Source organism: Coregonus clupeaformis, unplaced genomic scaffold, assembly GCF_020615455.1.
Source record: "Coregonus clupeaformis isolate EN_2021a unplaced genomic scaffold, ASM2061545v1 scaf1226, whole genome shotgun sequence".
Taxonomy (NCBI): Eukaryota; Metazoa; Chordata; class Actinopteri; order Salmoniformes; family Salmonidae; genus Coregonus; species Coregonus clupeaformis.
In genome coordinates this window covers 43,341-70,000 of record NW_025534680.1, presented here as the reverse complement: position 1 = coordinate 70,000, position 26,660 = coordinate 43,341, and the positions used below count along the sequence as shown (strand labels likewise).

Genomic DNA, 26,660 nt, shown 5'->3' with positions numbered 1-26,660 from the left:
GCGCAAGCCATCAAAATAGTTTTGACTCTTCTGGTGCATTTTGGGTTGTATCTGAAGTAATTGATTTGTGGTCTACAGCTTAGTATTTTCATAATGACATTCCTATAGTTAGATGGAGAACATTGAGGACATCCCTATAGTTAGATGGAGAACATTGAGGACATCCCTATAGTTAGATGGAGAACATTGAGGTTTTCAGAAATGTTTTCCTTCTTTCTGAGTAGGTTTTTATGTGATAGTCATTGCGTGCCAGACAGAGCAGCGAATAGTTCACTTTTGTCTGTAACCTAATAGGCTATTATACTGTGCAACATCTAACATCTAACTTATTTAACTGTTTTGATGAACATTGATTTAGACGAAAGGTAGGCTATAGCATGTTTGACCAGCAAGCTTCAAATTCATGTAGTCGTCCATCTGCATTCCTGTTTCATTTCCAACAATTGGGATTTGAAGGTCTAGGTTAGTATTCCCGCTAAGACAACACTATAGTTGGATAGAGAATATTTTAGTCAAACATTTTAAAGACGATCAGAAAGAATGTGTCAGTAACTCTGCATTATAGTAGAACTTATTTATTTGGAACGAAAGCCACGAAACTAGTGCATGAATGAGTCATGTTTATGCTGACAAATATCACACTTGATTCGAGTCATTCCACATTAGTTAACCAATGTATTAAAGGATATAGGCCAAATAGCCGAAACGAATAAATGTAATAAATAAACGAGTTCAATAAATAAAATAGCTCAGGTCTTGAAAATATGGTCCAAGAGAAGCACAGCCCTTTCCCCCTCGGTCCAAGAGAAGCACAGCCCTTTCCCCCTCGGTCCAAGAGAAGCACAGCCCTTTCCCCCTCGGTCCAAGAGAAGCACAGCCCTTTCCCCCTCGGTCCAAGAGAAGCACAGCCCTTTCCCCCTCGGTCCAAGAGAAGCACAGCCCTTTCCCCCTCCGTATCCATAATGTGTATAAATAACAGAAAACTTGCCTGTCGGTTTTTCCTCCCTGTACTCTCTCTCTCGTTCAGTTTGGTCTTCACATCAGCAATGAACAACTTAATGTTTCAGAAACTCACTTTATATAGACTAGGCTATCACTCTTTCCCGCTGCATCCTCCTACTCTCCCACAACAAGTGCACTGTTTTTTTACCCAGTGTCACGTGCAGTGGCTGTTTTGTCACAAAATGATACTTTGACACATTTGGTTTAATGAGTGGGGACCCCCTGATAAACTTTTAAGACAATAAACGTTGAATGTGTGAAATTTGGGTTCAGGCCTATGTTGTTTAAGAGTTAAATTCTTCAAATATAATTTAGGATCAGGTCGGTATTTCACATATTTTCACACAGATCCGAAGTCCGTGGCCACCGAGCAGGATTCGACCCGGGATCCGAGGGTTAACAATAACATTTCGGATCCGACCCGGTCGGGTAATCGGGTTCGGGAAGATCTGTGAAGACCTCTACTGTGTGTGTCTGTGCGCTCCAATTTGCAAATAAAACTATTCAGTGGATGAACTTTCTGACTAAACTTCTCTTCTGTAGAATTTCAGCAACACAAAGAACTATCTCCCTCCAGAGATGAAGTCCTTCTTCACACCTGGAAAGGTAGGATGACTGCCCATGGTATTCATTCAGACACGCCTTAAAGGTAGGATGACTGCCCATGGTATTCATTCAGACACGCCTTAAAGGTAGGATGACTGCCCATGGTATTCATTCAGACACGCCTTAAAGGTAGGATGACTGCCCATGGTATTCATTCAGACACGCCTTAAAGGTAGGATGACTGCCCGTGGTATTCATTCAGACATGCCTTAAAGGTAGGATGACTGCCCATGGTATTCATTCAGACATGCCTTAAAGGTAGGATGACTGCCCATGGTATTCATTCAGACATGCCTTAAAGGTAGGATGACTGCACATGGTATTCATTCAGACATGCCTTAAAGGTAGGATGACTGCACATGGTATTCATTCAGACATGCCTTAAAGGTAGGATGACTGCACATGGTATTCATTCAGACACGCCCTAAAGGTAGGATGACTGCCCGTGGTATTCATTCAGACACGCCTTAAAGCCATATGCCTTGCTTAGTCATTTCTGTACCTTGAAATGTGAATGCATAACCCATGGTTTCTGTATGGTTAATTTGCTAAACTTCGGTTGTTAGAATCAGCGATTGGGAACCCTTGCCAAACAGTGGGATAAATCGTCTAACCCAGGGGTGTCAAACATACGGCCTGTTGGTGGTTTGAGTATAAAAAATATCTATATACACTACATGACCAAAAGTATATTGGCACCTGCTCGTCGAACATCTCGTTACAAAGTCAAAGTCATTAATATGAAGGTGGTCCCCCCTTTGCTGCTATAACAGCCTCTACTCTTCTGGGAAGGCTTTCCACTAGATGTTGGAACATTGTTGCGGGGACTTGCTTCCATTCAGCCACCAGAGCATTAGTGAGGTTGGGCACTGAGGTTGGGCGATCAGGCCTGGCTCGCAGTCGGCGTTCCAATTCATCCCAAAGGTGTTCTTTGGGGTTGAGGTCAGGGCTCTGTGCACGGCAGTCAAGTTCTTCCACACCGATCTCGACAAATCATTTCTGTATGGACCTCGCTTTGTGCACGGGGGCATTGTCATGCTGAAACAGGAAAGGGCCTTCCCCAAACTGTTGCCACTAAGTTGGAAGCACAGAATCATCTAGAATGTCATTGAATGCTGTATCATTAAGATTTCCCTTCATTGGAACTAAGGGGCCTAGCCCGAACCATGAAAAACAGCTCAAGACCATTATTCCTCCTCCACCAAACTTTACAGTTGGTACTATGCATTCGGGCATGTAGCATCCGTCATACTGCAAGATGGTGAAGCGTGATTCATCACTCCAGAGAACGCGTTCCACTGATCCAGCGTCCAATGGCGGCGAGCTTTACACCACTCCAGCCGACACTTGGCATTGCGCATGGTGATCTTAGGCTTGTGTGCGGCTGCTCGGCCATGGAAACCCATTTCATGAAGCTCCCGACGAACAGTTCTTGTGCTGACGTTGCTTCCAGAGGCAGTTTGGAACTCAGTAGTGAGTGTTGCACTCTGCGGTCCCATTCTTTGAGCTTGTGTGACCTAACACTTTGCGGCTGAGCCGTTGTTTCTCCTAGACTTTTCCACTTCACAATAACAGCGCTTATAGTTAACCGGGGCAGCTCTAGCAGGGCAGAAATTTGACGAACTGACTTGTTGGAAAGGTGCCACGTTGAAAGTCATTGAGCTCTTCAGTAAGGCCATTCTACTGCCAATGTTTGTCTATGGAGATTGCATGGTTGTGTGCTGACACGTCCCCCCTCTCTCTCCCTCCCTACCCCTCCCCCCTGACACATCCCCACTCTCTCTCCCACCCTACCCCCTAACCCCTACACCCCCCTCCTCTCTCTCTCCTTCCCTCCTCCCCCCTCTCTCCCTCCCTAACCCCTAACCCCTACACCCCCCTCTCTCTCTCTCCCTCCCTACCCCCTCCCCCCTGACACATCTCCACTCTCTCATCCTCCCTACCCACTAACCCCCTACACCCCCCCTCTCTCTCCTTCCCTACACCCCTCTCTCCTTCCCTACCCCCTAACCCCCCCTCTCTCCTTCCCCCCTCTCCTTCCCTACACCCCTCTCTCCTTCCCTAACCCCTACACCCCCCTCTCTCTCTCCCCCCTCTCCTTCCCTACACCCCTCTCTCCCTAACCCCCCTCTCTCTCCTTCCCTCCTCCCCCAGCCTAAGGCAGCTAATGTGTTAGGAGCGGTGAACAAGCCCCTGTCCTCAGCAGGCAAACCCATCCAGAGTAAAGCCTCACGCATGGAGACGGCTAGCAACGATGATAGCACCTCTAACCCCAGCTCTCCTCAACGCACCAAGACCAGGTACACACACACACACCTCTTACCCCAGCTCTCCTCAACGCACCAAGACCAGGTACACACACACACACCTCTAACCCCAGCTCTCCTCAACGCACCAAGACCAGGTACACACACACACACCTCTTACCCCAGCTCTCCTCAACGCACCAAGACCAGGTACACACACACACACCTCTTACCCCAGCTCTCCTCAACGCACCAAGACCAGGTACACACACACACACCTCTAACCCCAGCTCTCCTCAACGCACCAAGACCAGGTACACACACACACACCTCTTACCCCAGCTCTCCTCAACGCACCAAGACCAGGTACACACACACACACCTCTAACCCCAGCTCTCCTTAACGCACCAAGACCAGGTACACACACACCTCTTACCCCAGCTCTCCTCAACGCACCAAGACCAGGTACACACACACACCCTCTAACCCCAGCTCTCCTCAACGCACCAAGACCAGGTACACACACACACACCTCTTACCCCAGCTCTCCTCAACGCACCAAGACCAGGTACACACACACACACCTCTTACCCCAGCTCTCCTCAACGCACCAAGACCAGGTACACACACACACACCTCTAACCCCAGCTCTCCTCAACGCACCAAGACCAGGTACACACACACCTCTTACCCCAGCTCTCCTCAACGCACCAAGACCAGGTACACACACACACACACCTCTTACCCCAGCTCTCCTCAACGCACCAAGACCAGGTACACACACACCTCTTACCCCAGCTCTCCTCAACGCACCAAGACCAGGTACACACACACACACCTCTTACCCCAGCTCTCCTCAACGCACCAAGACCAGGTACACACACACACACTCTTACCCCAGCTCTCCTCAACGCACCAAGACCAGGTACACACACACACACCTCTTACCCCAGCTCTCCTCAACGCACCAAGACCAGGTACACACACACACACCTCTTACCCCAGCTCTCCTCAACGCACCAAGACCAGGTACACACACACACACCTCTTACCCCAGCTCTCCTCAACGCACCAAGACCAGGTACACACACACACACACCTCTTACCCCAGCTCTCCTCAACGCACCAAGACCAGGTACACACACACACACCTCTAACCCCAGCTCTCCTCAACGCACCAAGACCAGGTACACACACACACACCTCTAACCCCAGCTCTCCTCAACGCACCAAGACCAGGTACACACACACACACCTCTAACCCCAGCTCTCCTCAACGCACCAAGACCAGGTACACACACACACACCTCTTACCCCAGCTCTCCTCAACGCACCAAGACCAGGTACACACACACCTCTAACCCCAGCTCTCCTCAACGCACCAAGACCAGGTACACACACACACACCTCTTACCCCAGCTCTCCTCAACGCACCAAGACCAGGTACACACACACCTCTAACCCTAGACCTGACCTGTCCTCCTGTCTCCCTGTACCAGACATGACAGTGTCTCTGACCTGTCCTCCTGTCTCCTTGTACCAGACATGACAGTGTCTCTGTGTCTGACCTGTCCCCCTGTCTCCCTGTACCAGACATGACAGTGTCTCTGTCTCTAACCTGTCCTCCTGTCTCCCTGTACCAGACATGACAGTGTCTCTGACCTGTCCTCCTGTCTCCTTGTACCAGACATGACAGTGTCTCTGTGTCTGACCTGTCCCCCTGTCTCCCTGTACCAGACATGACAGTGTCTCTGTGTCTGACCTGTCCTCCTGTCTCCCTGTACCAGACATGACAGTGTCTCTGACCTGTCCTCCTGTCTCCTTGTACCAGACATGACAGTGTCTCTGTGTCTGACCTGTCCCCCTGTCTCCCTGTACCAGACATGACAGTGTCTCTGTCTCTAACCTGTCCTCCTGTCTCCTTGTACCAGACATGACAGTGTCTCTAACCTGTCCTCCTGTCTCCTTGTACCAGACATGACAGTGTCTCTGACCTGTCCTCCTGTCTCCCTGTACCAGACATGACAGTGTCTCTGACCTGTCCTCCTGTCTCCTTGTACCAGACATGACAGTGTCTCTGTGTCTGACCTGTCCTCCTGTCTCCCTGTACCAGACATGACAGTGTCTCTGTGTCTGACCTGTCCTCCTGTCTCCCTGTACCAGACATGACAGTGTCTCTGTCTCTGACCTGTCCTCCTGTCTCCCTGTACCAGACATGACAGTGTCTCTGACCTGTCCTCCTGTCTCCCTGTACCAGACATGACAGTGTCTCTGACCTGTCCTCCTGTCTCCCTGTACCAGACATGACTGTGTCTCTAACCTGTCCTCCTGTCTCCCTGTACCAGACATGACTGTGTCTCTAACCTGTCCTCCTGTCTCCTTGTACCAGACATGACTGTGTCTCTGACCTGTCCTCCTGTCTCCCTGTACCAGACATGACAGTGTCTCTAACCTGTCCTCCTGTCTCCCTGTACCAGACATGACAGTGTCTCTGTCTCTGACCTGTCCTCCTGTCTCCCTGTACCAGACATGACAGTGTCTCTGTCTCTGACCTGTCCTCCTGTCTCCCTGTACCAGACATGACAGTGTCTCTAACCTGTCCTCCTGTCTCCCTGTACCAGACATGACAGTGTCTCTAACCTGTCCTCCTGTCTCCCTGTACCAGACATGACAGTGTCTCTGACCTGTCCTCCTGTCTCCCTGTACCAGACATGACAGTGTCTCTGACCTGTCCTCCTGTCTCTCTGTACCAGACATGACAGTGTCTCTGACCTGTCCTCCTGTCTCCTTGTACCAGACATGACAGTGTCTCTGTGTCTGACCTGTCCTCCTGTCTCCCTGTAGCAGACATGACAGTGTCTCTAACCTGTCCCCCTGTCTCCCTGTACCAGACATGACAGTGTCTCTGACCTGTCCTCCTGTCTCCCTGTACCAGACATGACAGTGTCTCTGACCTGTCCTCCTGTCTCCTTGTACCAGACATGACAGTGTCTCTGTGTCTGACCTGTCCTCCTGTCTCCCTGTAGCAGACATGACAGTGTCTCTAACCTGTCCCCCTGTCTCCCTGTACCAGACATGACAGTGTCTCTGACCTGTCCTCCTGTCTCCCTGTACCAGACATGACAGTGTCTCTGTGTCTGACCTGTCCTCCTGTCTCCCTGTACCAGACATGACAGTGTCTCTGACCTGTCCTCCTGTCTCCCTGTACCAGACATGACAGTGTCTCTGACCTGTCCTCCTGTCTCCCTGTACCAGACATGACAGTGTCTCTGACCTGTCCTCCTGTCTCCCTGTACCAGACATGACAGTGTCTCTGACCTGTCCTCCTGTCTCCCTGTACCAGACATGACAGTGTCTCTGTCTCTGACCTGTCCTCCTGTCTCCCTGTACCAGACATGACAGTGTCTCTGACCTGTCCTCCTGTCTCCCTGTACCAGACATGACAGTGTCTCTGTCTCTGACCTGTCCTCCTGTCTCCCTGTACCAGACATGACAGTGTCTCTGTCTCTGACCTGTCCTCCTGTCTCCCTGTACCAGACATGACAGTGTCTCTGTCTCTGACCTGTCCTCCTGTCTCCCTGTACCAGACATGACAGTGTCTCTGTCTCTGACCTGTCCTCCTGTCTCCCTGTACCAGACATGAGTGTCTCTGTCTCTAACCTGTCCTCCTGTCTCCCTGTACCAGACATGACAGTGTCTCTGACCTGTCCTCCTGTCTCCCTGTACCAGACATGACAGTGTCTCTGACTCTGACCTGTCCTCCTGTCTCCCTGTACCAGACATGACAGTGTCTCTGACCTGTCCTCCTGTCTCCCTGTACCAGACATGACAGTGTCTCTGACCTGTCCTCCTGTCTCCCTGTACCGGACATGACAGTGTCTCTAACCTGTCCTCCTGTCTCCCTGTACCGGACATGACAGTGTCTCTGACCTGTCCTCCTGTCTCCCTGTACCAGACATGACAGTGTCTCTGACCTGTCCTCCTGTCTCCCTGTACCAGACATGACAGTGTCTCTGTGTCTGACCTGTCCTCCTGTCTCCCTGTACCGGACATGACAGTGTCTCTAACCTGTCCTCCTGTCTCCCTGTACCAGACATGACAGTGTCTCTAACCTGTCCTCCTGTCTCCTTGTACCAGACATGACAGTGTCTCTGACCTGTCCTCCTGTCTCCCTGTACCAGACATGACAGTGTCTCTGACCTGTCCTCCTGTCTCCCTGTACCAGACATGAGTGTCTCTGTCTCTGACCTGTCCTCCTGTCTCCCTGTACCAGACATGACAGTGTCTCTGACCTGTCCTCCTGTCTCCCTGTACCAGACATGACAGTGTCTCTGACCTGTCCTCCTGTCTCCCTGTACCAGACATGAGTGTCTCTGTCTCTAACCTGTCCTCCTGTCTCCCTGTACCAGACATGAGTGTCTCTGACCTGTCCTCCTGTCTCCCTGTACCAGACATGACAGTGTCTCTGACCTGTCCTCCTGTCTCCCTGTACCAGACATGACAGTGTCTCTGACCTGTCCTCCTGTCTCCCTGTACCAGACATGAGTGTCTCTGTCTCTAACCTGTCCTCCTGTCTCCCTGTACCAGACATGAGTGTCTCTGACCTGTCCTCCTGTCTCCCTGTACCAGACATGACAGTGTCTCTGTCTCTAACCTGTCCTCCTGTCTCCCTGTACCAGACATGACAGTGTCTCTAACCTGTCCTCCTGTCTCCCTGTACCAGACATGAGTGTCTCTGACCTGTCCTCCTGTCTCCTTGTACCAGACATGACAGTGTCTCTGACCTGTCCTCCTGTCTCCCTGTACCAGACATGACAGTGTCTCTGTGTCTAACCTGTCCTCCTGTCTCCCTGTACCAGACATGAGTGTCTCTGACCTGTCCTCCTGTCTCCCTGTACCAGACATGACAGTGTCTCTGTCTCTAACCTGTCCTCCTGTCTCCCTGTACCAGACATGACAGTGTCTCTAACCTGTCCTCCTGTCTCCCTGTACCAGACATGAGTGTCTCTGACCTGTCCTCCTGTCTCCTTGTACCAGACATGACAGTGTCTCTGACCTGTCCTCCTGTCTCCCTGTACCAGACATGACAGTGTCTCTGTGTCTAACCTGTCCTCCTGTCTCCCTGTACCAGACATGACAGTGTCTCTGACCTGTCCTCCTGTCTCCTTGTACCAGACATGACAGTGTCTCTGTGTCTAACCTGTCCTCCTGTCTCCCTGTACCAGACATGACAGTGTCTCTGTCTCTAACCTGTCCCCCTGTCTCCCTGTACCAGACATGAGTGTCTCTGACCTGTCCTCCTGTCTCCTTGTACCAGACATGACAGTGTCTCTGTCTCTAACCTGTCCCCCTGTCTCCCTGTACCAGACATGACAGTGTCTCTGTCTCTAACCTGTCCCCCTGTCTCCCTGTACCAGACATGACAGTGTCTCTGTCTCTAACCTGTCCTCCTGTCTCCCTGTACCAGACATGACAGTGTCTCTGTCTCTAACCTGTCCCCCTGTCTCCCTGTACCAGACATGACAGTGTCTCTGTGTCTAACCTGTCCTCCTGTCTCCCTGTACCAGACATGACAGTGTCTCTGTCTCTAACCTGTCCCCCTGTCTCCCTGTACCAGACATGAGTGTCTCTGACCTGTCCTCCTGTCTCCTTGTACCAGACATGACAGTGTCTCTGTCTCTAACCTGTCCTCCTGTCTCCCTGTACCAGACATGACAGTGTCTCTGTCTCTAACCTGTCCCCCTGTCTCCCTGTACCAGACATGACAGTGCAGAGGACCACAGTGAGAATGAAGACGTCATCATGAAGAAAGGCGACACCCCTGATACAAAGGTATTTTCCTAATTATCCTTAAGTGTCTCAAATTTATTTTGTAGCTCAATTAAGTTACTTTAAGATGATTTGGACATTAAACGCGAAAATGCTATTATCGGGGATATTGACCTGCATTGGTTTTTATGTCACAAATGCAAAAAAGTTAGCATTGGGAAACAGTGGCCAGGTAAAACCATAACATGGGTTGCTGTCATACCTTGTCCATAGACTGCTTACAGGGTGAGGAATCCAATGTGTCGTTTGTAGTTTGGATGAACTATCCCAAGACTAATTTACTGAGAAAGTGTATTTTCACTTGGAAATATATCTATTTTTTTTCTAGTGTTTTCCAATCAAGTGATCAGTTTGGTTACCTGGGACCTCAAAGTAACAAACTGTCAAATCCAACTTAATGGACTCTACTGCCTCCTTACAGTCAAATAGGACTTTATTGACAACACAGTCTTCTTACAGGACAAACCCCAGGGACGCAAGCGAGGCGCCGCCTCCAGTAACCTTGACGACAACCCTTCTCCCAAACCCAAGCGTGGCCGCAAGAAGGCAGCAGCAGTCGACCCCGAGGACCAATGGGGCGAGGACTCCCGACTCGGCGACGCCCAGACGGAAGACGAGCAGAACAGCCCGCCCAAAAAAGGGCGTAGGGGGCGATCCACGAAGGCTGCGGCAGCCAATCAGGAAACCCCAGCTAAAGGAAGAGGGCGGGGCCGGAAGAAGGCAACTCCTCCCCCTGAAGAGGAGGAGGAGGAGGGAGGAGAGGAGGTGGAAGAAGAGGAGGAGGAGGAAGAGGAGGAGAATATGGAGGTGAAGACTAAGGGAGGAAGACCAGCGCGGGCGGCAAAGAGAGCAACACAGAGGTCAGGGGCGTTTGGTGTTTTTCTCCTTGATATATGATGTAGTCACCTCATGAAACCATTCTGGAAGATCTGTTACATTTCTGTTGACATATATTTACATACAGCGCATTCGGAAAGTATTCAGACCCCTTGACTTTTTCTACATTCTGTTACGTTACAGCCTTATTCTAAAATCGTTTTTTTCCTCATCAGTCTACACACAAAACCCCATAATGACAAAGCAAAAAAAGGTTTTTAGACATGTGTATAAAAAAAAGAAATAATGGAAATATGACATTTACATAAGTATTCAGACCCTTTACTCAGTAATTAGTTGAAGCACCTTTGGCAGCGATTACAGCCTCGAGTCTTCTTGGGTATGACGCTACAAGCTTGGCACACCTGTATTTGGGGAGTTTCTCTGCAGATCCTCTCAAGCTCTCAGGTTGGGGAGCATCGCTGCACAGCTATTTTCTGGTCTTTCCAGAGATGTTCGAAGGGTTCATGTCCGGGCTCTGGCTGGGTCACTCAAGGACATTCAGAGACTTGTCTCAAAGCCACTCCTGCGTTGTCTTGGATGTGTGCTTAGGGTCGTTGTCCTGTTGGAAGGTGAACCTTCGCCCCAGTCTGAGGTCCTGAGTGCGCTGGAGCAGGTTTTCATCAAGGATCTCTCTGTTCTTTGCTCCGTTCATTTTTCCCTCGATCCTGACTAGTCTCCCAGTCCCTGCCGCTGAAAAACATCCCCACAGCATCATGTTGCCACCACCATGCTTCACCGTAGGGATGGTGCCAGGTTTCCTCCAGACGTGACGCTTGGCATTCAGTCCAAAGAGTTCAATCTTGGTTTCATCAGTCCAGAGAATCTTGTTTCTTTATGGTCTGAGAGTCTTTTACGTGCTTTTGGCAAACTCCAAGTGGGCTGTCATGTGCCTTTTACTGAGGAGTGGCTTCCGTCTGGCCACTGTACCATAAAGGCCTGATTTGGTGGAGTGCTGCAGAGATGGTTGTCCTTCTGGAAGGTTCTCCCATCTCCACAGAGGAACTCTGGAGCTCTGTCAGTGACCATCAGGTTCTTGGTCACCTCCCTGACCAATGCCCTTCTCCCCCGATTGGAGGCCACTGTGTTCTAGGGGACCATCAATGCTGCAGACTTTTTTTGGTACCCTTCCTCATATCGGTGCCTCGACACAATCCTGTCTCGGAGCTCTACAGACAATTCCTTCGACCTCATGGCTTGGTTTTTGCTCTGACATGCACTGTCAACTGTGGGACCTTATATAGACAGGTGTGTGCCTTTCCAAATCATGTCCAATCAATTGAATTTACCACAGGTGGACTCCAATCAAGTAGCAGAAACATCTCAAGGATGATCAATGGAAACAGGATGGACCTGAGCTCAATTTCGAGTCTTATAGCAAAGGGTCTGAATACTTAAGTAAATAAGATATTTCTGTTTGCAAATTGCTCTAAAAACCTGTTTTGACTTTGTCATTATAGGGTATTGTGTATAGATTGAGGAAAACAATTAATTTAATCAATTTTAGAATAAGGCTGTAACGTAACAAAATGTGGAAAAGGGGAATGTGTCTGAATACTTTACAAATGCACTGTAGACATTTACGCTCTTTCTGAATCATCTGTTTATTATTTCAAATTCAAATAGACAGAGATATTAACATTAACTGCAGTGTTGAAAGAATCATACATGTATCTAGATATGTGTTGTCAATAAGGTCTAAATCCTGTTGTTTTCCAGTTCTGAGTCTGCTGAGTCCACCCCAGTGAAGAAGAGAGGACGACCGGCCAAGGCCGCAGCACAGCCTGCCAAGAAACAACCAGCGTAAGACTGTGTGTGTGGCAGGTGTGTGTGTGTGTGGCAGATGTGTGTGTGTGTGTGTGGCAGATGTGTGTGTGTGTGTGTGTGTGTGTGGCAGGTGTGTGTGTGTGTGCGGCAGGTGTGTGTGTGTGTGTGTGTGCGGCAGGTGTGTGTGTGTGTGTGGCAGGTGTGTGTGTGTGTGCGGCAGGTGTGTGTGTGTGCGTTAGGGATGTGCATCTTTCCCCTTTCAAGACGATTCGTTATTTATCGAGATACAGGAACGATACGTTTTAGTTTGAAACGATGCAATTCGGTTTGATTAGAGAACGAATCGCTGCGTTTCGGTTTTATTAGAGAACGATTCAGTGCGTTTCGGTTCGATAAGATTCGATGCTCTAGCATTTGTTGCATAAACACATTCATTTTCCGTTCTGAATTCAAATCTGCTGCTGATATGGAGCTCATGAGGTGTGTGTGTGTGTGTGTGTGTGTGTGTGTGTGTGTGTGTGTGTGTGTGTCTGTCTGTCTGTCTGTCACCCCACTAACAGAATAGGGGGGACAATGTAACCCATGTTTTTTGTCCCCCCACTTTACTTCTGAAATCCCCATTGCCCACTAATTAACAGATTGTTTAAGCTAGTAATGTATCAATATTTATCGTTTACAAATTAACAATGACATAGCCAATCAATATAAAGCAGACCTTTTGGATCTCACCCCATCTCAAAATCAAATGGTTTTGACCGCTTCGAAGTTTTTAGAGGGACCTTCTCTGCAGTGTGCCTCAGAAAGTGATCGCTGTCCTCGCTATGAAATTATCAACTTTGCCCTGTATATCTAAAAATTACCATATACACTGATTGTTTAAAGGTGCAATATGTAACTTTTTGGGCGACCCGACCAAATTCACATAGAGATGAGAGGTATAGATCTGTCATTCTCATTGAAAGCAAGTCTAGGAAGCGTCTATGTACGCTATTTCTATGCTTCCCGTTCTTAAGTTTAGTTTTTGAGTCTTTTACTTTCGGTTTTGTACACCAGCTTCAAACAGCTGAAAAAACTATATTTTTGCTATACTTGCTTGTTTTGTCACAGAAACTGAAATTAGGCGAACTATTAGAATTTTAGCAACTAGGAAATGGCGGAGCAATTTCTGCATAGTGCATCTTTTAACGCAAACCTACCAAAACTATTGCTGATGGTGAACCTGAACAATCAAAATAAAATCGAATGTAAGCCCCGTTCAGCAGGTATATCCAGATGAGTTGTCTCCAGTAGCTTACTTTTATTCCAACAGCGCGTAGATAACCGTAAACTAGCAAATGATATAGGTTGTCACTCAACTAATAAAGGCTTATAATCACACAAACCGGGTTTCTGACCAATGCAGTGCTACATTTGGATCTGTTTTGGGTCCATGGACCGATGCACTTGTGTCTTAAACATTTGAATCAGGGCCGGATGCGTGTTGGTGAAACGTTACATCCCTAGTCTGCGTGAAATGGGATGTTTACATTTTGTGTTTGTGCAGCCTTTGTGTGTGTGTGTGTGTGTGTGTGTGTGTGTGTGTGTGTATCTAAACCAGTCTCCTCCCCTGTCCTATAGGCGTGGCCGTGGTAAGGCGGCAGCAGCAGCCAAAGAGGAGTCGGATGAGGAAATTGAGACACCGCTTGAGGAAGAGGAGGAGGAGCAGGAGGAAGAGGAGAAGGAGGAAGAACAGACCACTCCTAAAGTACAGGAACCTTCAACTCTGACCCCTAACCTTTACCCTAACCTAACATTTCACTCCTAACCCTAAACCCTTTAACTCTGGATAGAATATGCAGAAACTCAAACCTTTGGTATCTTACCAGATTTATGTTCTGACCAGCTCTAACTGTCTGTTGGGGTCAATTCCATTTCAATTCAGGAAGTACACTGAAATTCCAAATCTCTTCTATGCTTTTCAATTAGCAAAAGGTGGAATTTGAATTAGGTTTACTTTCTGAATTGACTGGGATTTAAATGGAATTGACCCTTGCTGTCTGGCTATTTGTTCTATGTTGAATGTTAGTTGGTTAAACGTCAGACTGACTGGCTGTTTGTTCTACACTACATGACCAAAAGTATGTGGACACCTGCTCGTCCAACATCTCATTCCAAAATCATGGGCATTAATATGGAGTTGGTCCCCCCTTTGCTGCTATAACATCCTCCGCTCTTCTGGGAAGGCTTTCCACTAGATGTTGGAACATTGCTGCAGGGACTTGCTTCCATTCAGCCACGAGCATTAGTGAGGCCGGAGACTGATGTTGGGCGATTAGGGCTGGCTCGCAGTCGGTGTTCCAATTCATCCCAAAGGTGTTCGATGGGGTTGAGGTCAGGGCTTTGTGCAGGCCAGTCAAGTTCTTCCACACCGATCTCGACAAACCATTTCTGTATGGACCTCGCTTTGTGCACAAACTGTTGCCACAAAGTAGTTTGAAGCACAGAATCGTCTAGAATGTCATTGAATGCTGTAACGTTAAGATTTCTCTCCACTGGATCTAAGGGGCCTAGCCCGAACCATGAAAAACAGCCCCAGACCATTATTCCTCCTCCACCAAACTTTACAGTTGGCACTATGCATTGGGGCAGGTAGCGTTCTCCTGGCGTCCTCCAAACCCAGATACGTCTGTCGACCTGCCAGATGGTGAAGCGTGATTCAACACTCCAGAGAACTTGTTTCCACTGCTCCGCAGTCCAATGGTGGCGAGCTTTACGCCACTCCAGCCGATGCTTGGCATGAATTACATTTTATGTTATTTTTATTTTTTTTGTTAAATTGCCAGTTGGCAACCCACCCCTTCATGTGTGTTAATTGACACACAATCAAACATTACAATAATTCACTGTGATAATTCAGTTTCAATTCAATTCCGGTGTTTTCTGCAGTGCGCATAATTTATTTTATTTTATTTTATTAAAATAAAATCGAAATCAATAGATAATAGTAAATTATGTTATCCAAACAATTAATGCATTTGCAAACATTTCTAAAAACCTGTTTTTTGCTTTGTCATTATGGGGTATTGTGTGTAGATTGATGAGGGGGGAAATAATTTAATACATTTTAGAATAAGGCTGTAACGTAACAAAATGTGGAAAAAGCCAAGGGGTCTGAATACTTTCCGAATGCACTGTATACAGATAAATAAATACCGAAAAATGAAACGGAAGGGAGCTCTTTTTCTTTTATTCCAGTCATTATCTAAATATTCTGCAAACGGAAATACACAATGGACAAAAAACAATTTCAGTTTCTCCTCATGGCTCAGCCACATAATGCCAGGGTATATCTGGTGGTCTGTCTCCTCATGGCTCAGCTACATAATGCCAGGGTATATCTGGTGGTCTGTCTCCTCAGCATTCTGAGGGCGGCAGGTAGCTTAGTGGGTAAGAGCGTTGTGCCAGTAACCGAAAGGTCGCTGGTTCTAATCCCCGAGCCGACTAGGTGAAAAATCTGTCGATGTGCCCTTGAGCAAGGCACTTAACCCTAATTGCTCCTGTAAGTCGCTCTGGATAAGAGCGTCTGCTAAATGACTAAAATGTAAAATGTAATAATGCCAGGGTATATCTGGTGGTCTGTCTCCTCAGGGTATATCTGGTGGTCTGTCTCCTCAGCTACATAATGCCAGGGTATATCTGGTGGTCTGTCTCCTCATGGCTCAGCCACATAATGCCAGGGTATATCTGGTGGTCTGTCTCCTCATGGCTCAGCTACATAATGCCAGGGTATATCTGGTGGTCTGTCTCCTCAGGGTATATCTGGTGGTCTGTCTCCTCTGCTACATAATGCCAGGGTATATCTGGTGGTCTGTCTCCTCAGCTACATAATGCCAGGGTATATCTGGTGGTCTGTCTCCTCAGCTACATAATGCCAGGGTATATCTGTTGGTCTGTCTCCTCATGGCTCAGCCACATAATGCCAGGGTATATCTGGTGGTCTGTCTCCTCATGGCTCAGCCACATAATGCCAGGGTATATCTGGTGGTCTGTCTCCTCATGGCTCAGCTACATAATGCCAGGGTATATCTGGTGGTCTGTCTCCTCAGGGTATATCTGGTGGTCTGTCTCCTCTGCTACATAATGCCAGGGTATATCTGGTGGTCTGTCTCCTCAGCTACATAATGCCAGGGTATATCTGGTGGTCTGTCTCCTCAGCTACATAATGCCAGGGTATATCTGTTGGTCTGTCTCCTCAGCTACATAATGCCAGGGTATATCTGTTGGTCTGTCTCCTCAGCTACATAATGCCAGGGTATATCTGGTGGTCTGTCTCCTCAGCTACATAATGCCAGGGTATATCTGGTGGTCTGTCTCCTCATGGCTCAGCCACATAATGCCAGGGTATAGCTGGTGGTCTGTCTCCTCAGCCACATGATGCCAGGGTATATCTGGTGGTCTGTCTCCTCAGCTACATAATGCCAGGGTATATCTGGTGGTCTGTCTCCTCAGCCACATAATGCCAGGGTATATCTGGTGGTCTGTCTCCTCAGCTACATAATGCCAGGGTACATCTGGTGGTCTGTATCCTCAGCTACATAATGCCAGGGTATATCTGGTGGTCTGTCTCCTCAGCTACATAATGCCAGGGTATATCTGGTGGTCTGTCTCCTCAGCTACACAATGCCAGGGTATATCTGGTGGTCTGTCTCCTCATGGCTCAGCCACATAATGCCAGGGTATATCTGGTGGTCTGTCTCCCCAGCTACATAATGCCAGGGTATATCTGGTGGTCTGTCTCCTCATGGCTCAGCCACATAATGCCAGGGTATATCTGGTGGTCTGTTTCCTCAACTACATAATGCCAGGGTATGTCTGGTGGTCTGTCTCCTCAGCCACATAATGACAGGGTATATCTGGTGGTCTGTCTCCTCAGCTACATAATGCCAGGGTATATCTGGTGGTCTGTCTCCTCAGCTACATAATGCCAGGGTATATCTGGTGGTCTGTCTCCTCAGCTACATAATGCCAGGGTATATCTGGTGGTCTGTCTCCTCAGCTACATAATGCCAGGGTATATCTGGTGGTCTGTCTCCTCAGCCACATAATGCCAGGGTATATCTGGTGGTCTGTCTCCTCAGCCACATAATGCCAGGGTATATCTGGTGGTCTGTCTCCTCAGCCACATAATGACAGGGTATATCTGGTGGTCTGTCTCCTCAGCCACATAATGACAGGGTATATCTGGTGTGCTTTCTGGAATAAGGACAAGTGTATATCGTATTAGAAAGGCCAATAGAGGATCAAATGCATTTAATTCTCTATTTCTTCAAGGTCACAATAGTTACATAGTCTTTATTCTTCCATTTCACCATTATACTGACCTGTTTCAATACGCAGAGGTAATAGGGATCTATTTCTTTTAGGTAGCTTGTACATAATATATCTCTCACACATGAATTCACCCTTAATCAAACAAAAGGTTTTTAATTTGGGTTTATGATTAATCTCCTCCACCCATTTCAACAGTTTTTGAAATAATATCTGTCTCCTTTAACTTGGCATTGCGCATGGTGATCTTAGGCTTGTGTGCGGCTGGTCGGCTATGGAAACCCATTTCATGAAGCTCCCGACGAACAGTTATTGTGCTGACGTTGCTTCCAGAGGCAGTTTGGAACTCGGTAGTGAGTGTTGCAACCGAGGACAGACAATCTTTACGCGCTTCAGCACTCGGCGGTCCCATTCTGTGAGCTTGTGTGGCCTACCACTTCACAGCTGAGCCGTTGTTGCTCCTAGACGTTTCCACTTCACAATAACAGCACTTACAGTTGACCGGGGCAGATCTAGCAGGACGAACTGACTTGTTGGAAAGGTGGCATCCTATGACAGTGCCACGTTGAAAGTCACTGAGCTCTTCAGTAAGGCCATTCTACTGCCAATGTTTGTCAGTGGAGATTGCATGGCTGTGTGCTCGGTTTTATACACCTGTCAGCAACGGGTGTGGCTGAAATAGTATAATCCACTAATTTGAAGGGGTGTCCACATACTTTTGTATATATAGCGTATGTTATGTTGTGTGTTAGTTGGTTAAACACCAGACTGACTGACTCTCTGGTTCCAGGGTCGACGGAAGACCGGAGGAAGAAAAAGATGAACGGAGGACGAGAGAAAGAGAGGGAGCGAAGGATGGAAGGAGAGAGCGAAGGATGGGAGGGATGGAGATTAGACTTTTCTGAACTTTTCATATGCTGACGCTCCTACCGTTACACACGCTTACACACACACACACACACACACACACTCTGATAACATCAGTATCATTAACCGTAAGTTGTTTTGTGATGCATTGTGATATTGTTCGCCACATCTGTCGAGAGAGAGAGAGAGAGAGAGATCTCAACTGATGAATATCCCATGAGGTGTAAATAGTATCTTTCATGTCTGTGTTATGGTTGGTTGGTTGCTTGTTTTTGTTTTGTTGATGGACTGACTGGGTGCTGTTGTATAGCTTTTAGCTCCTGTCTGTCGCCAATGGCACCCTATTCCCTATATAGTGCCCTACTTTGGTCTCTGGTCAAAGGTAGTGCACTATATAGGGAATAGGGTGTTATTTTGGCCGCACCCCCCTGGTCTGAAAGTGCGCTACTTGTTTTACCGTCAAAATTAAATGAGTTTTAAATAAGGCCTTTCAGCAATACTTTCTTTTTGTCATGTTCCCCTCTGTGTCTCTCAACTGAACCCTTACATCAACTGAACCGTTACGTTAGATTACCCTTACATTGACTTTTTTACTCTTTGGTGAAGTCAATCATGTAATTTTTTCCTTTGTAGTTTTTTTTTTAACAAAAAAAAAAAAAGTCAATTGGTTTGTTTACAGCATTGTATATTCACGCCTTGTTGAGTTGTCGTTTTTGTTTTTTTTAAACCCTCTGGGAGAAAATTCCAGAAAACTGTGTCGGAATGTTGAATGTTGAATTTCTATTATAAATCAATAAAGTTTTAGTGTTCGTTCCATTTGACACCTGGCTGGCACCTCCTGCTGTGATCAGATGTGATTTTAGTCTGGATGACGATGCATTAGTGACATGGGCTGTGTCCATATTGGTATTCTATATAGTCCACTAGTTTTGACCAGAGGCTATATATCTGCACCACTTCTGACCAGAGCTCATAGGGCAGTAAGCACACCACCCTGCATCCCGCTGCTGGCTTGCCTCTGAAGCTAAGCAGGGTTGTTCCTGGTTGGTTCCTGGATGGGAGACCAGATGCTGCTGGAAGTGGTGTTGGAGGGCCAATAGGAGGCACTCTTTCCTCTGGTCTAAAAAAATATATATCCCAGGGCAGTGATTGGGGACATTGCCCTGTGTAGCATGCTGTCTTTTGGATGGGATGTTAAATGGGTGTCCTGACTGTGGTCACTAAAGCTCCCATGGCACTTAACGTAAGAGTAGGGGGTGTTAACCCCGGTGTCCTGGTTAAATTCCCAACCTGGCCACTCATACCATCATAGCCACCTAATCATCCCCAGCTTCCAATTGGCTCATTCATCCTCTCCCCTGTAACTATTCCCCAGGTCGTTGCTGTAAATGAGAATGTGTTCTCAGTCAGCTGACCTGGGAAGTTAAAAGGGCCCTGGTCAAATGTTGTGGACTAGATAGGAAATCGGGCCATTTGAGATGCAGATCATGTTGTCACATCCACCCAGTCAGCCCCTGTCTGTCTCTGGCGTATTAATAAAGTTGTCCATACAATGGGACTTTTTGTGGTTTCTTTATGTAACGCATCCATTCACATTGCGTTGTCTTTCCCACAGGTGGCACTTTTGTCACTCTTAGACACTGCTCCTCCCTCAATCGCTGGAGACCGTTTACAAAGTAAAGCAGTATGCACGGTGCCGGCTTAACATGTGGGGTCGGTTGCTACGGGTCCTGGCCTCTAGTTAAAGTGAAAAGTAAAAGTAAGTGATATTTCCCCCTCCCGAAAATATCTGATGTTTTTATTGTCATGTTATCTCATCCACCCCCATGAAAATCAGACGGACATGATCGAGCACATTCCCAACGAGGGGGTTCACAGAGTGTAAGGAGGGTGATTATGCTGCATGCTAGGCTGATGTGGGCCTCAAGACCCCCCAGGTTTCCTGAACAGCAACCCACTCTTCTGCAGCTCCAGGCGAGGGGAAACTCCTGGCGGGAGAGGAGGAGAAGCTGTCCCCTCTCGGGGTGGTTTTCCCATCCACACTTCTCGTGATGGAGTCTGATGTCTAGAGCTGACTGCAGGACAGTCTCCCTGGTTGATTGATTTGATACGAGTCCAAATGAAGAAATGATGTCCAAATGAAAGCATCAGGGTTGGGATCAATTCAGGAAGTACACTCAGGAATTCAAATTCTCTACAATGTTTTTAAATTAGGAAAAGTTAGAATTTGAAGTGGAGTTTGGTTTACTTTTTGAATTGAAATGGAATTGACCCCAACCGTGGAAAGCATTATGGAAGCATTATTCATCTTCCACAGGTTCTCCTCCATGCCCCCCAGTCCTCCCTTCTCCTCCCCCTTCTTCAGCTTCTTCTCCTCCATGCCCCCCAGTCCTCCCTTCTCCTCCCCCTTCTTCAGCTTCTTCTCCTCCATGCCCCCCAGTCCTCCCTTCTCCTCCCCCTTCTTCAGCTTCTCCTCCCTCTGCCTCAGTTGCTCATGGGACTCCTCAACCCTGGAATGAGGGGATACTAAAAAGGAACTGTTAATTGAACCATCAGGTCGAAACCTTCAGGTAAGGCAGTGGTCTAAATGAAGGGTTAAGATTTAGAAACTAGGTTTAGGCAATGGTCAAGGTTAGATGTAGTTTCAGTGAGGTTATGGTTATGGAAAGGGTTAGGGAAAGGGAAAGGCATAAACACTACATCCATATATACAAAAATAAAAAAACTTGCTGTTGTATTTCTTTCTTGCTCCAACATACGTACCAGGAGCTGATCTGTCTGGTCTCATCTAGACTCAAATGTACCAGGAGCTGATCTCTTCTAGCCTCATACGTACCAGGAGCTGATCTCATCTAGCCTCATACGTACCAGGAGCTGATCTTATCTTGCCTCATACGTACCAGGGCTTCTTTCTGCTGTCTCTTGCTGAGTGTCTCCACCTTGGAGATGTCTCCTCTCAGCACCGTCAGTGTCGAGGCTAGGTCCTTCTGAAGGTCCTCCCTGTCTTCGACCAGAGGTTGAAAATGGTGTCCTCTGCTGTCCTTACACACCAGACGCAGCAGCTGTTGGTCCTTCTGCACCGCAGCTAAGAGGGTTGGTTGTGTTCAGGGCACACGTGAGAGGGTTGGTTGTGTTCAGGGCACACGTGAGAGGGTTGGTTGTGTTCAGGGCACACGTGAGAGGGTTGGTTGTGTTCAGGGCACACGTGAGAGGGTTGGTTGTGTTCAGGGCACACGTGAGAGGGTTGGTTGTGTTCAGGGCACACGTGAGAGGGTTGGTTGTCTTCCGGGCACACGTGAGAGGGTTGGTTGTGTTCAGGGCACACGTGAGAGGGTTGGTTGTGTTCAGGGCACACGTGAGAGGGTTGGTTGTCTTCAGGGCACACGTGAGAGGGTTGGTTGTCTTCAGGGCACACGTGAGAGGGTTGGTTGTGTTCAGGGCACACGTGAGAGGGTTGGTTGTGTTCAGGGCACACGTGAGAGGGTTGGTTGTCTTCAGGGCACACGTGAGAGGGTTGGTTGTGTTCAGGGCACACGTGAGAGGGTTGGTTGTCTTCAGGGCACACGTGAGAGGGTTGGTTGTGTTCAGCGCACACGTGAGAGGGTTGGTTGTCTTCAGGGCACACGTGAGAGGGTTGGTTGTGTTCAGGGCACACGTGAGAGGGTTGGTTGTGTTCAGGGCACACGTGAGAGGGTTGGTTGTGTTCAGGGCACACGTGAGAAGGTTGGTTGTGTTCAGGGCACACGTGAGAGGGTTGGTTGTGTTCAGGGCACACGTGAGAAGGTTGGTTGTCTTCAGGGCACACGTGAGAGGGTTGGTTGTGTTCAGGGCACACGTGAGAGGGTTGGTTGTGTTCAGGGCACACGTGAGAGGGTTGGTTGTGTTCAGGGCACACGTGAGAGGGTTGGTTGTGTTCAGGGCACACGTGAAAGGTTTGCTCCACAATGCAGTTCTATGATCTACTTTAAAATAAGAATGACATATAGAACTAATTTAATAGGGACTCTTTGCCTTGAGCTGGTTGGGGCACCACAGATGTGTGTGTGGAGTTAGACAAGAACAGGGATTTATTTACAATGTTACAGATTTGGTCTGGGAAACATTAACTTCAGTGATTTGGTCTGGGAAACATTAACTTTAGTGATTTGGTCTGGGAAACATTAACTTTAGTGATTTGGTCTGGGAAACATTAACTTTAGTGATTTGGTCTGGGAAACAATTCATCTTTTATCTGACCTAATGGATGATGTAATCTCAACAACCAAAGCAAAATGATCTGAGACTGGCAAAGCAAGTCTACCACACAAACACACAAACACACACACAAACACACTCACAGATGTTTCGAGCCCCACCACACACGCACACAGATCTCCCGAGTGGCACAGCGGTCTAAGGCACTGCATCTCAGTGCTAGAGGTGTCACTACAGACCCCGGTTCGATTCCAGGCTGTATCACAGCTGGCCATGATCGGGAGTCCCATAGGACGTCCGGGTTAGGATAGGGTTTGGTCGGGGTAGGCCGTCATTGTAAATAAGAATTTGTTCTTAACTGACTTGCCTAGTTAAATAAATTAAAAAATATATATACACACCCCTAGCCAAGCACACACACTGCACCTGGTCCTGACTCGCCATAATCACATGACCTGCCGCCACCGCCACAAGTGAGACTGTTTACCTGTCGGACCCCCTGCCAACCCCGCCTCTCAGGTACACTCTGATGACCAAGGCCCCTCCCTCTCCATATACCCTCCAGGTTAAGGAGGCGTAGTCCAAACTCGTGACATCACTCCTTCTCCGCCACATGACCTGCTCAGCAGGAGGTAGACGGGTTCATTGCAGGTAGGACATAACTCTTCTAGACATGTTTATTTCATGTTTACTGCCCGGGGACTGCAGATGTAAATGATCTGTCAGCTACAGTTGAAGTCGGAAGTTTACATACACTTAGGTTGGAGTCATTAAAACTCGTTTTTCAACCACTCTACAAATGTTTTGTTAACAAACTATAGTTTTGGCAAGTCGGTTAGGACATTTGTGCATGACACAATAAATTTTTCCAACAATTGTTTACAGACAGATTATTTCACTTATAATTCACTGTATCACAATTCCAGTGGGTCAGAAGTTTACATACACTAAGTTGACTGTGCCTTTAAACAGCTTGTAAATTCCAGAAAATGATGTCATGGCTTTAGAAGCTTCTGATAGGCTAATTGACATCATTTGAGTCAATTGGAGGTGTACCTGTGGATGTATTTCAAGGCCTACCTTCAAACTCAGTGCCTCTTTGCTTGACATCATGGGAAAATCAAAAGAAATCAGCCAAGACCTCAGAAAGAAAATGGTAGACCTCCACAAGTCTGGTTCATCCTTGGGAGCAATTTCCAAACGCCTGAAGGTACCATGTTCATCTGTACAAACAATAGTACGCAAGTATAAACACCATGGGACCACGCAGCCGTCATACCGCTCAGGAAGGAGACGCGTTCTGTCTCCTCGAGATGAACGGACTTTGGTGTGAAAAGTGCAAATCAATCCCAGAACAACAGCAAAGGACCTTGTGAAGATGCTGGAGGAAACAGGTACAAAAGTATCTATATCCACAGTAAAACGAGTCCTATATCGACATAACCTGAAAGGCCGCTCAGCAAGGAAGAATCCACTGCTCCAAAACCGCCATAAAAAAGCCAGACTACGGTTTGCAACTGCACATGGGGACGAAGATCGTACTTTTTGGAGAAATGTCCTCTGGTTTGATGAAACAAAAATAGAACTGTTTGGCCATAATGACCATCGTAATGTTTGGAGGAAAAAGGGGGAGCCTTGCAAGCCGAAGAACATCATCCCAACCGTGAAGCATGGGGGTGGCATCATCTTGCCGTGGGGGTGCTTTGCTGCAGGAGGGACTGGTGCACTTCACAAAATAGATGGCATCATGAGGAAGGAAAATTATGTGGATATATTGAAGCAACATCTCAAGACATCAGTCAGGAAGTTAAAGCTTGGTCGCAAATGGGTCTTCCAAATGGACAATGACCCCAAGCATACTTCCAAAGTTGTGGCAAAATGGCTTAAGGACAACAAAGTCAAGGTATTGGAGTGGCCATCACAAAGCCCTGACCTCAATCCTATAGAAAATTTGTGGGCAGAACTGAAAAAGCGTGTGCGAGCAAGGAGGCCTACAAACCTGACTCAGTTACACCAGCTCTGTCAGGAGGAATGGGCCAAAATTCACCCAGCTTATTGTGGGAAGTTTGTGGAAGGCTACCCGAAACATTTGACCCAAGTTAAACAATTTAAAGACAATGCTACCAAATACTAATTGAGTGTATGTAAACTTCTGACCCACTGGGAATGTGATGAAAGAAATAAAAGCTGAAATAAATCATTCTCTCTACTATTGTTCTGATATTTCACATTCTTAAAATAAAATGGTGATCCTAACTGACCTAAGACAGGGAATTTTTACTAGGATTAAATGTCAGGAATTGTGAAAAACTGATTTTAAATGTATTTGGATAAGGTGTATGTAAACTTCCGACTTCAACTGTAAATGTGGTGCAATGTATCCCTTCTCACTTCTGAGATTAATTTTTTTGTTGTACATTGTCCCTGTCCAAATAAACATAATAAATAAATGTAGTATTTAATATGGTGTAGCAATCCTTGCTAATATGAGCCATGTTAACCCTATTGGCTCGATGCCTAGGATGTTTAACTTTCATGCCAGCAACCCCGGCTCACTTCCCTGTCTGAGTGTACAAAACATTAAGAACACCTTCCTAATATTGAGTTGTACCCCCCATTTTGCCCTCAGAACAGCCTCAACTTGTTGGGGCATGGACTCTACAAGGTGTTGAAAGCATTCCTCAGGGATTCTGGCCCATGTTGACTCCAATGCTTTCCACAGTTGTGTCAAGTTGTCTGGATGTCCTTTGGGTGGTGGACCATTCTTGATACACACAGGTGACATGAATAAGGGATCATAGCTTTCACCTGGATTCACCCCACCCAGTTTCTGGACCCCAGTGTGTATGTGTGGAACATCTCCGGTAACGGAGAGCTGAGTCGCTAGAGGGATTCCAGGCCCCGCCCCTCCGCCGGGACACAGCACTGTGCAGACTATGCTACCACCAGACTATGCTACCACCAGACTATGCTACCACCAGACTATGCTACCACCAGACTATGCTACCACCAGACTATGCTACCACCAGACTATGCTACCATCAGACTATGCTACCACCAGACTATGCTACCACCAGACTATGCTACCATCAGACTATGCTACCACCAGACTATGCTACCACCAGACTACCACCAGACTATGCTACCACCAGACTACCACCAGACTATGCTACCACCAGACTACCATCAGACTATGCTACCACCAGACTACCACCAGACTACCACCAGACTACCACCAGACTATGCTACCACCAGACTACCACCAGACTATGCTACCACCAGACTACCATCAGACTATGCTACCACCAGACTACCATCAGACTATGCTACCACCAGACTACCATCAGACTATGCTACCACCAGACTACCATCAGACTACCATCAGACTACCATCAGACTATGCTACCACCAGACTACCATCAGACTATGCTACCACCAGACTACCATCAGACTATGCTACCACCAGACTCACCACCAGACTATGCTACCACCAGACTACCATCAGACTACCATCAGACTACCATCAGACTATGCTACCATCAGACTATGCTACCACCAGACTATGCTACCACCAGACTACCACCAGACTATGCTACCACCAGACTACCACCAGACTATGCTACCACCAGACTACCATCAGACTATGCTACCACCAGACTACCACCAGACTATGCTACCACCAGACTACCACCAGACTATGCTACCACCAGACTACCATCAGACTATGCTACCACCAGACTACCACCAGACTACCACCAGACTACCACCAGACTATGCTACCACCAGACTACCACCAGACTATGCTACCACCAGACTACCATCAGACTATGCTACCACCAGACTACCATCAGACTATGCTACCAACAGACTACCATCAGACTATGCTACCACCAGACTACCATCAGACTACCATCAGACTACCATCAGACTATGCTACCACCAGACTACCATCAGACTATGCTACC

At 47.6% G+C, this 26,660-nt stretch overlaps 1 protein-coding gene across 1 annotated transcript in view; it reads left to right on the top strand.

Annotated features, from left to right (window-relative positions):
• The window catches only part of LOC121542020 (sister chromatid cohesion protein PDS5 homolog B-like), a 101,287-nt gene extending 81,965 nt beyond the window's left edge, over positions 1-19,322 (top strand). The window contains exons 29-35 of the mRNA XM_041851444.2: positions 1,546-1,608; positions 3,763-3,908; positions 9,615-9,687; positions 10,144-10,544; positions 12,280-12,363; positions 13,945-14,071; positions 18,425-19,322. Coding sequence (XP_041707378.2) covers positions 1,546-1,608; positions 3,763-3,908; positions 9,615-9,687; positions 10,144-10,544; positions 12,280-12,363; positions 13,945-14,071; positions 18,425-18,457 — 927 coding nt within the window. The 3' untranslated portion in view covers positions 18,458-19,322. The remainder of the gene's footprint in view (positions 1-1,545; positions 1,609-3,762; positions 3,909-9,614; positions 9,688-10,143; positions 10,545-12,279; positions 12,364-13,944; positions 14,072-18,424) is intronic.
• Positions 19,323-26,660: the final 7,338 nt, after the last annotated feature.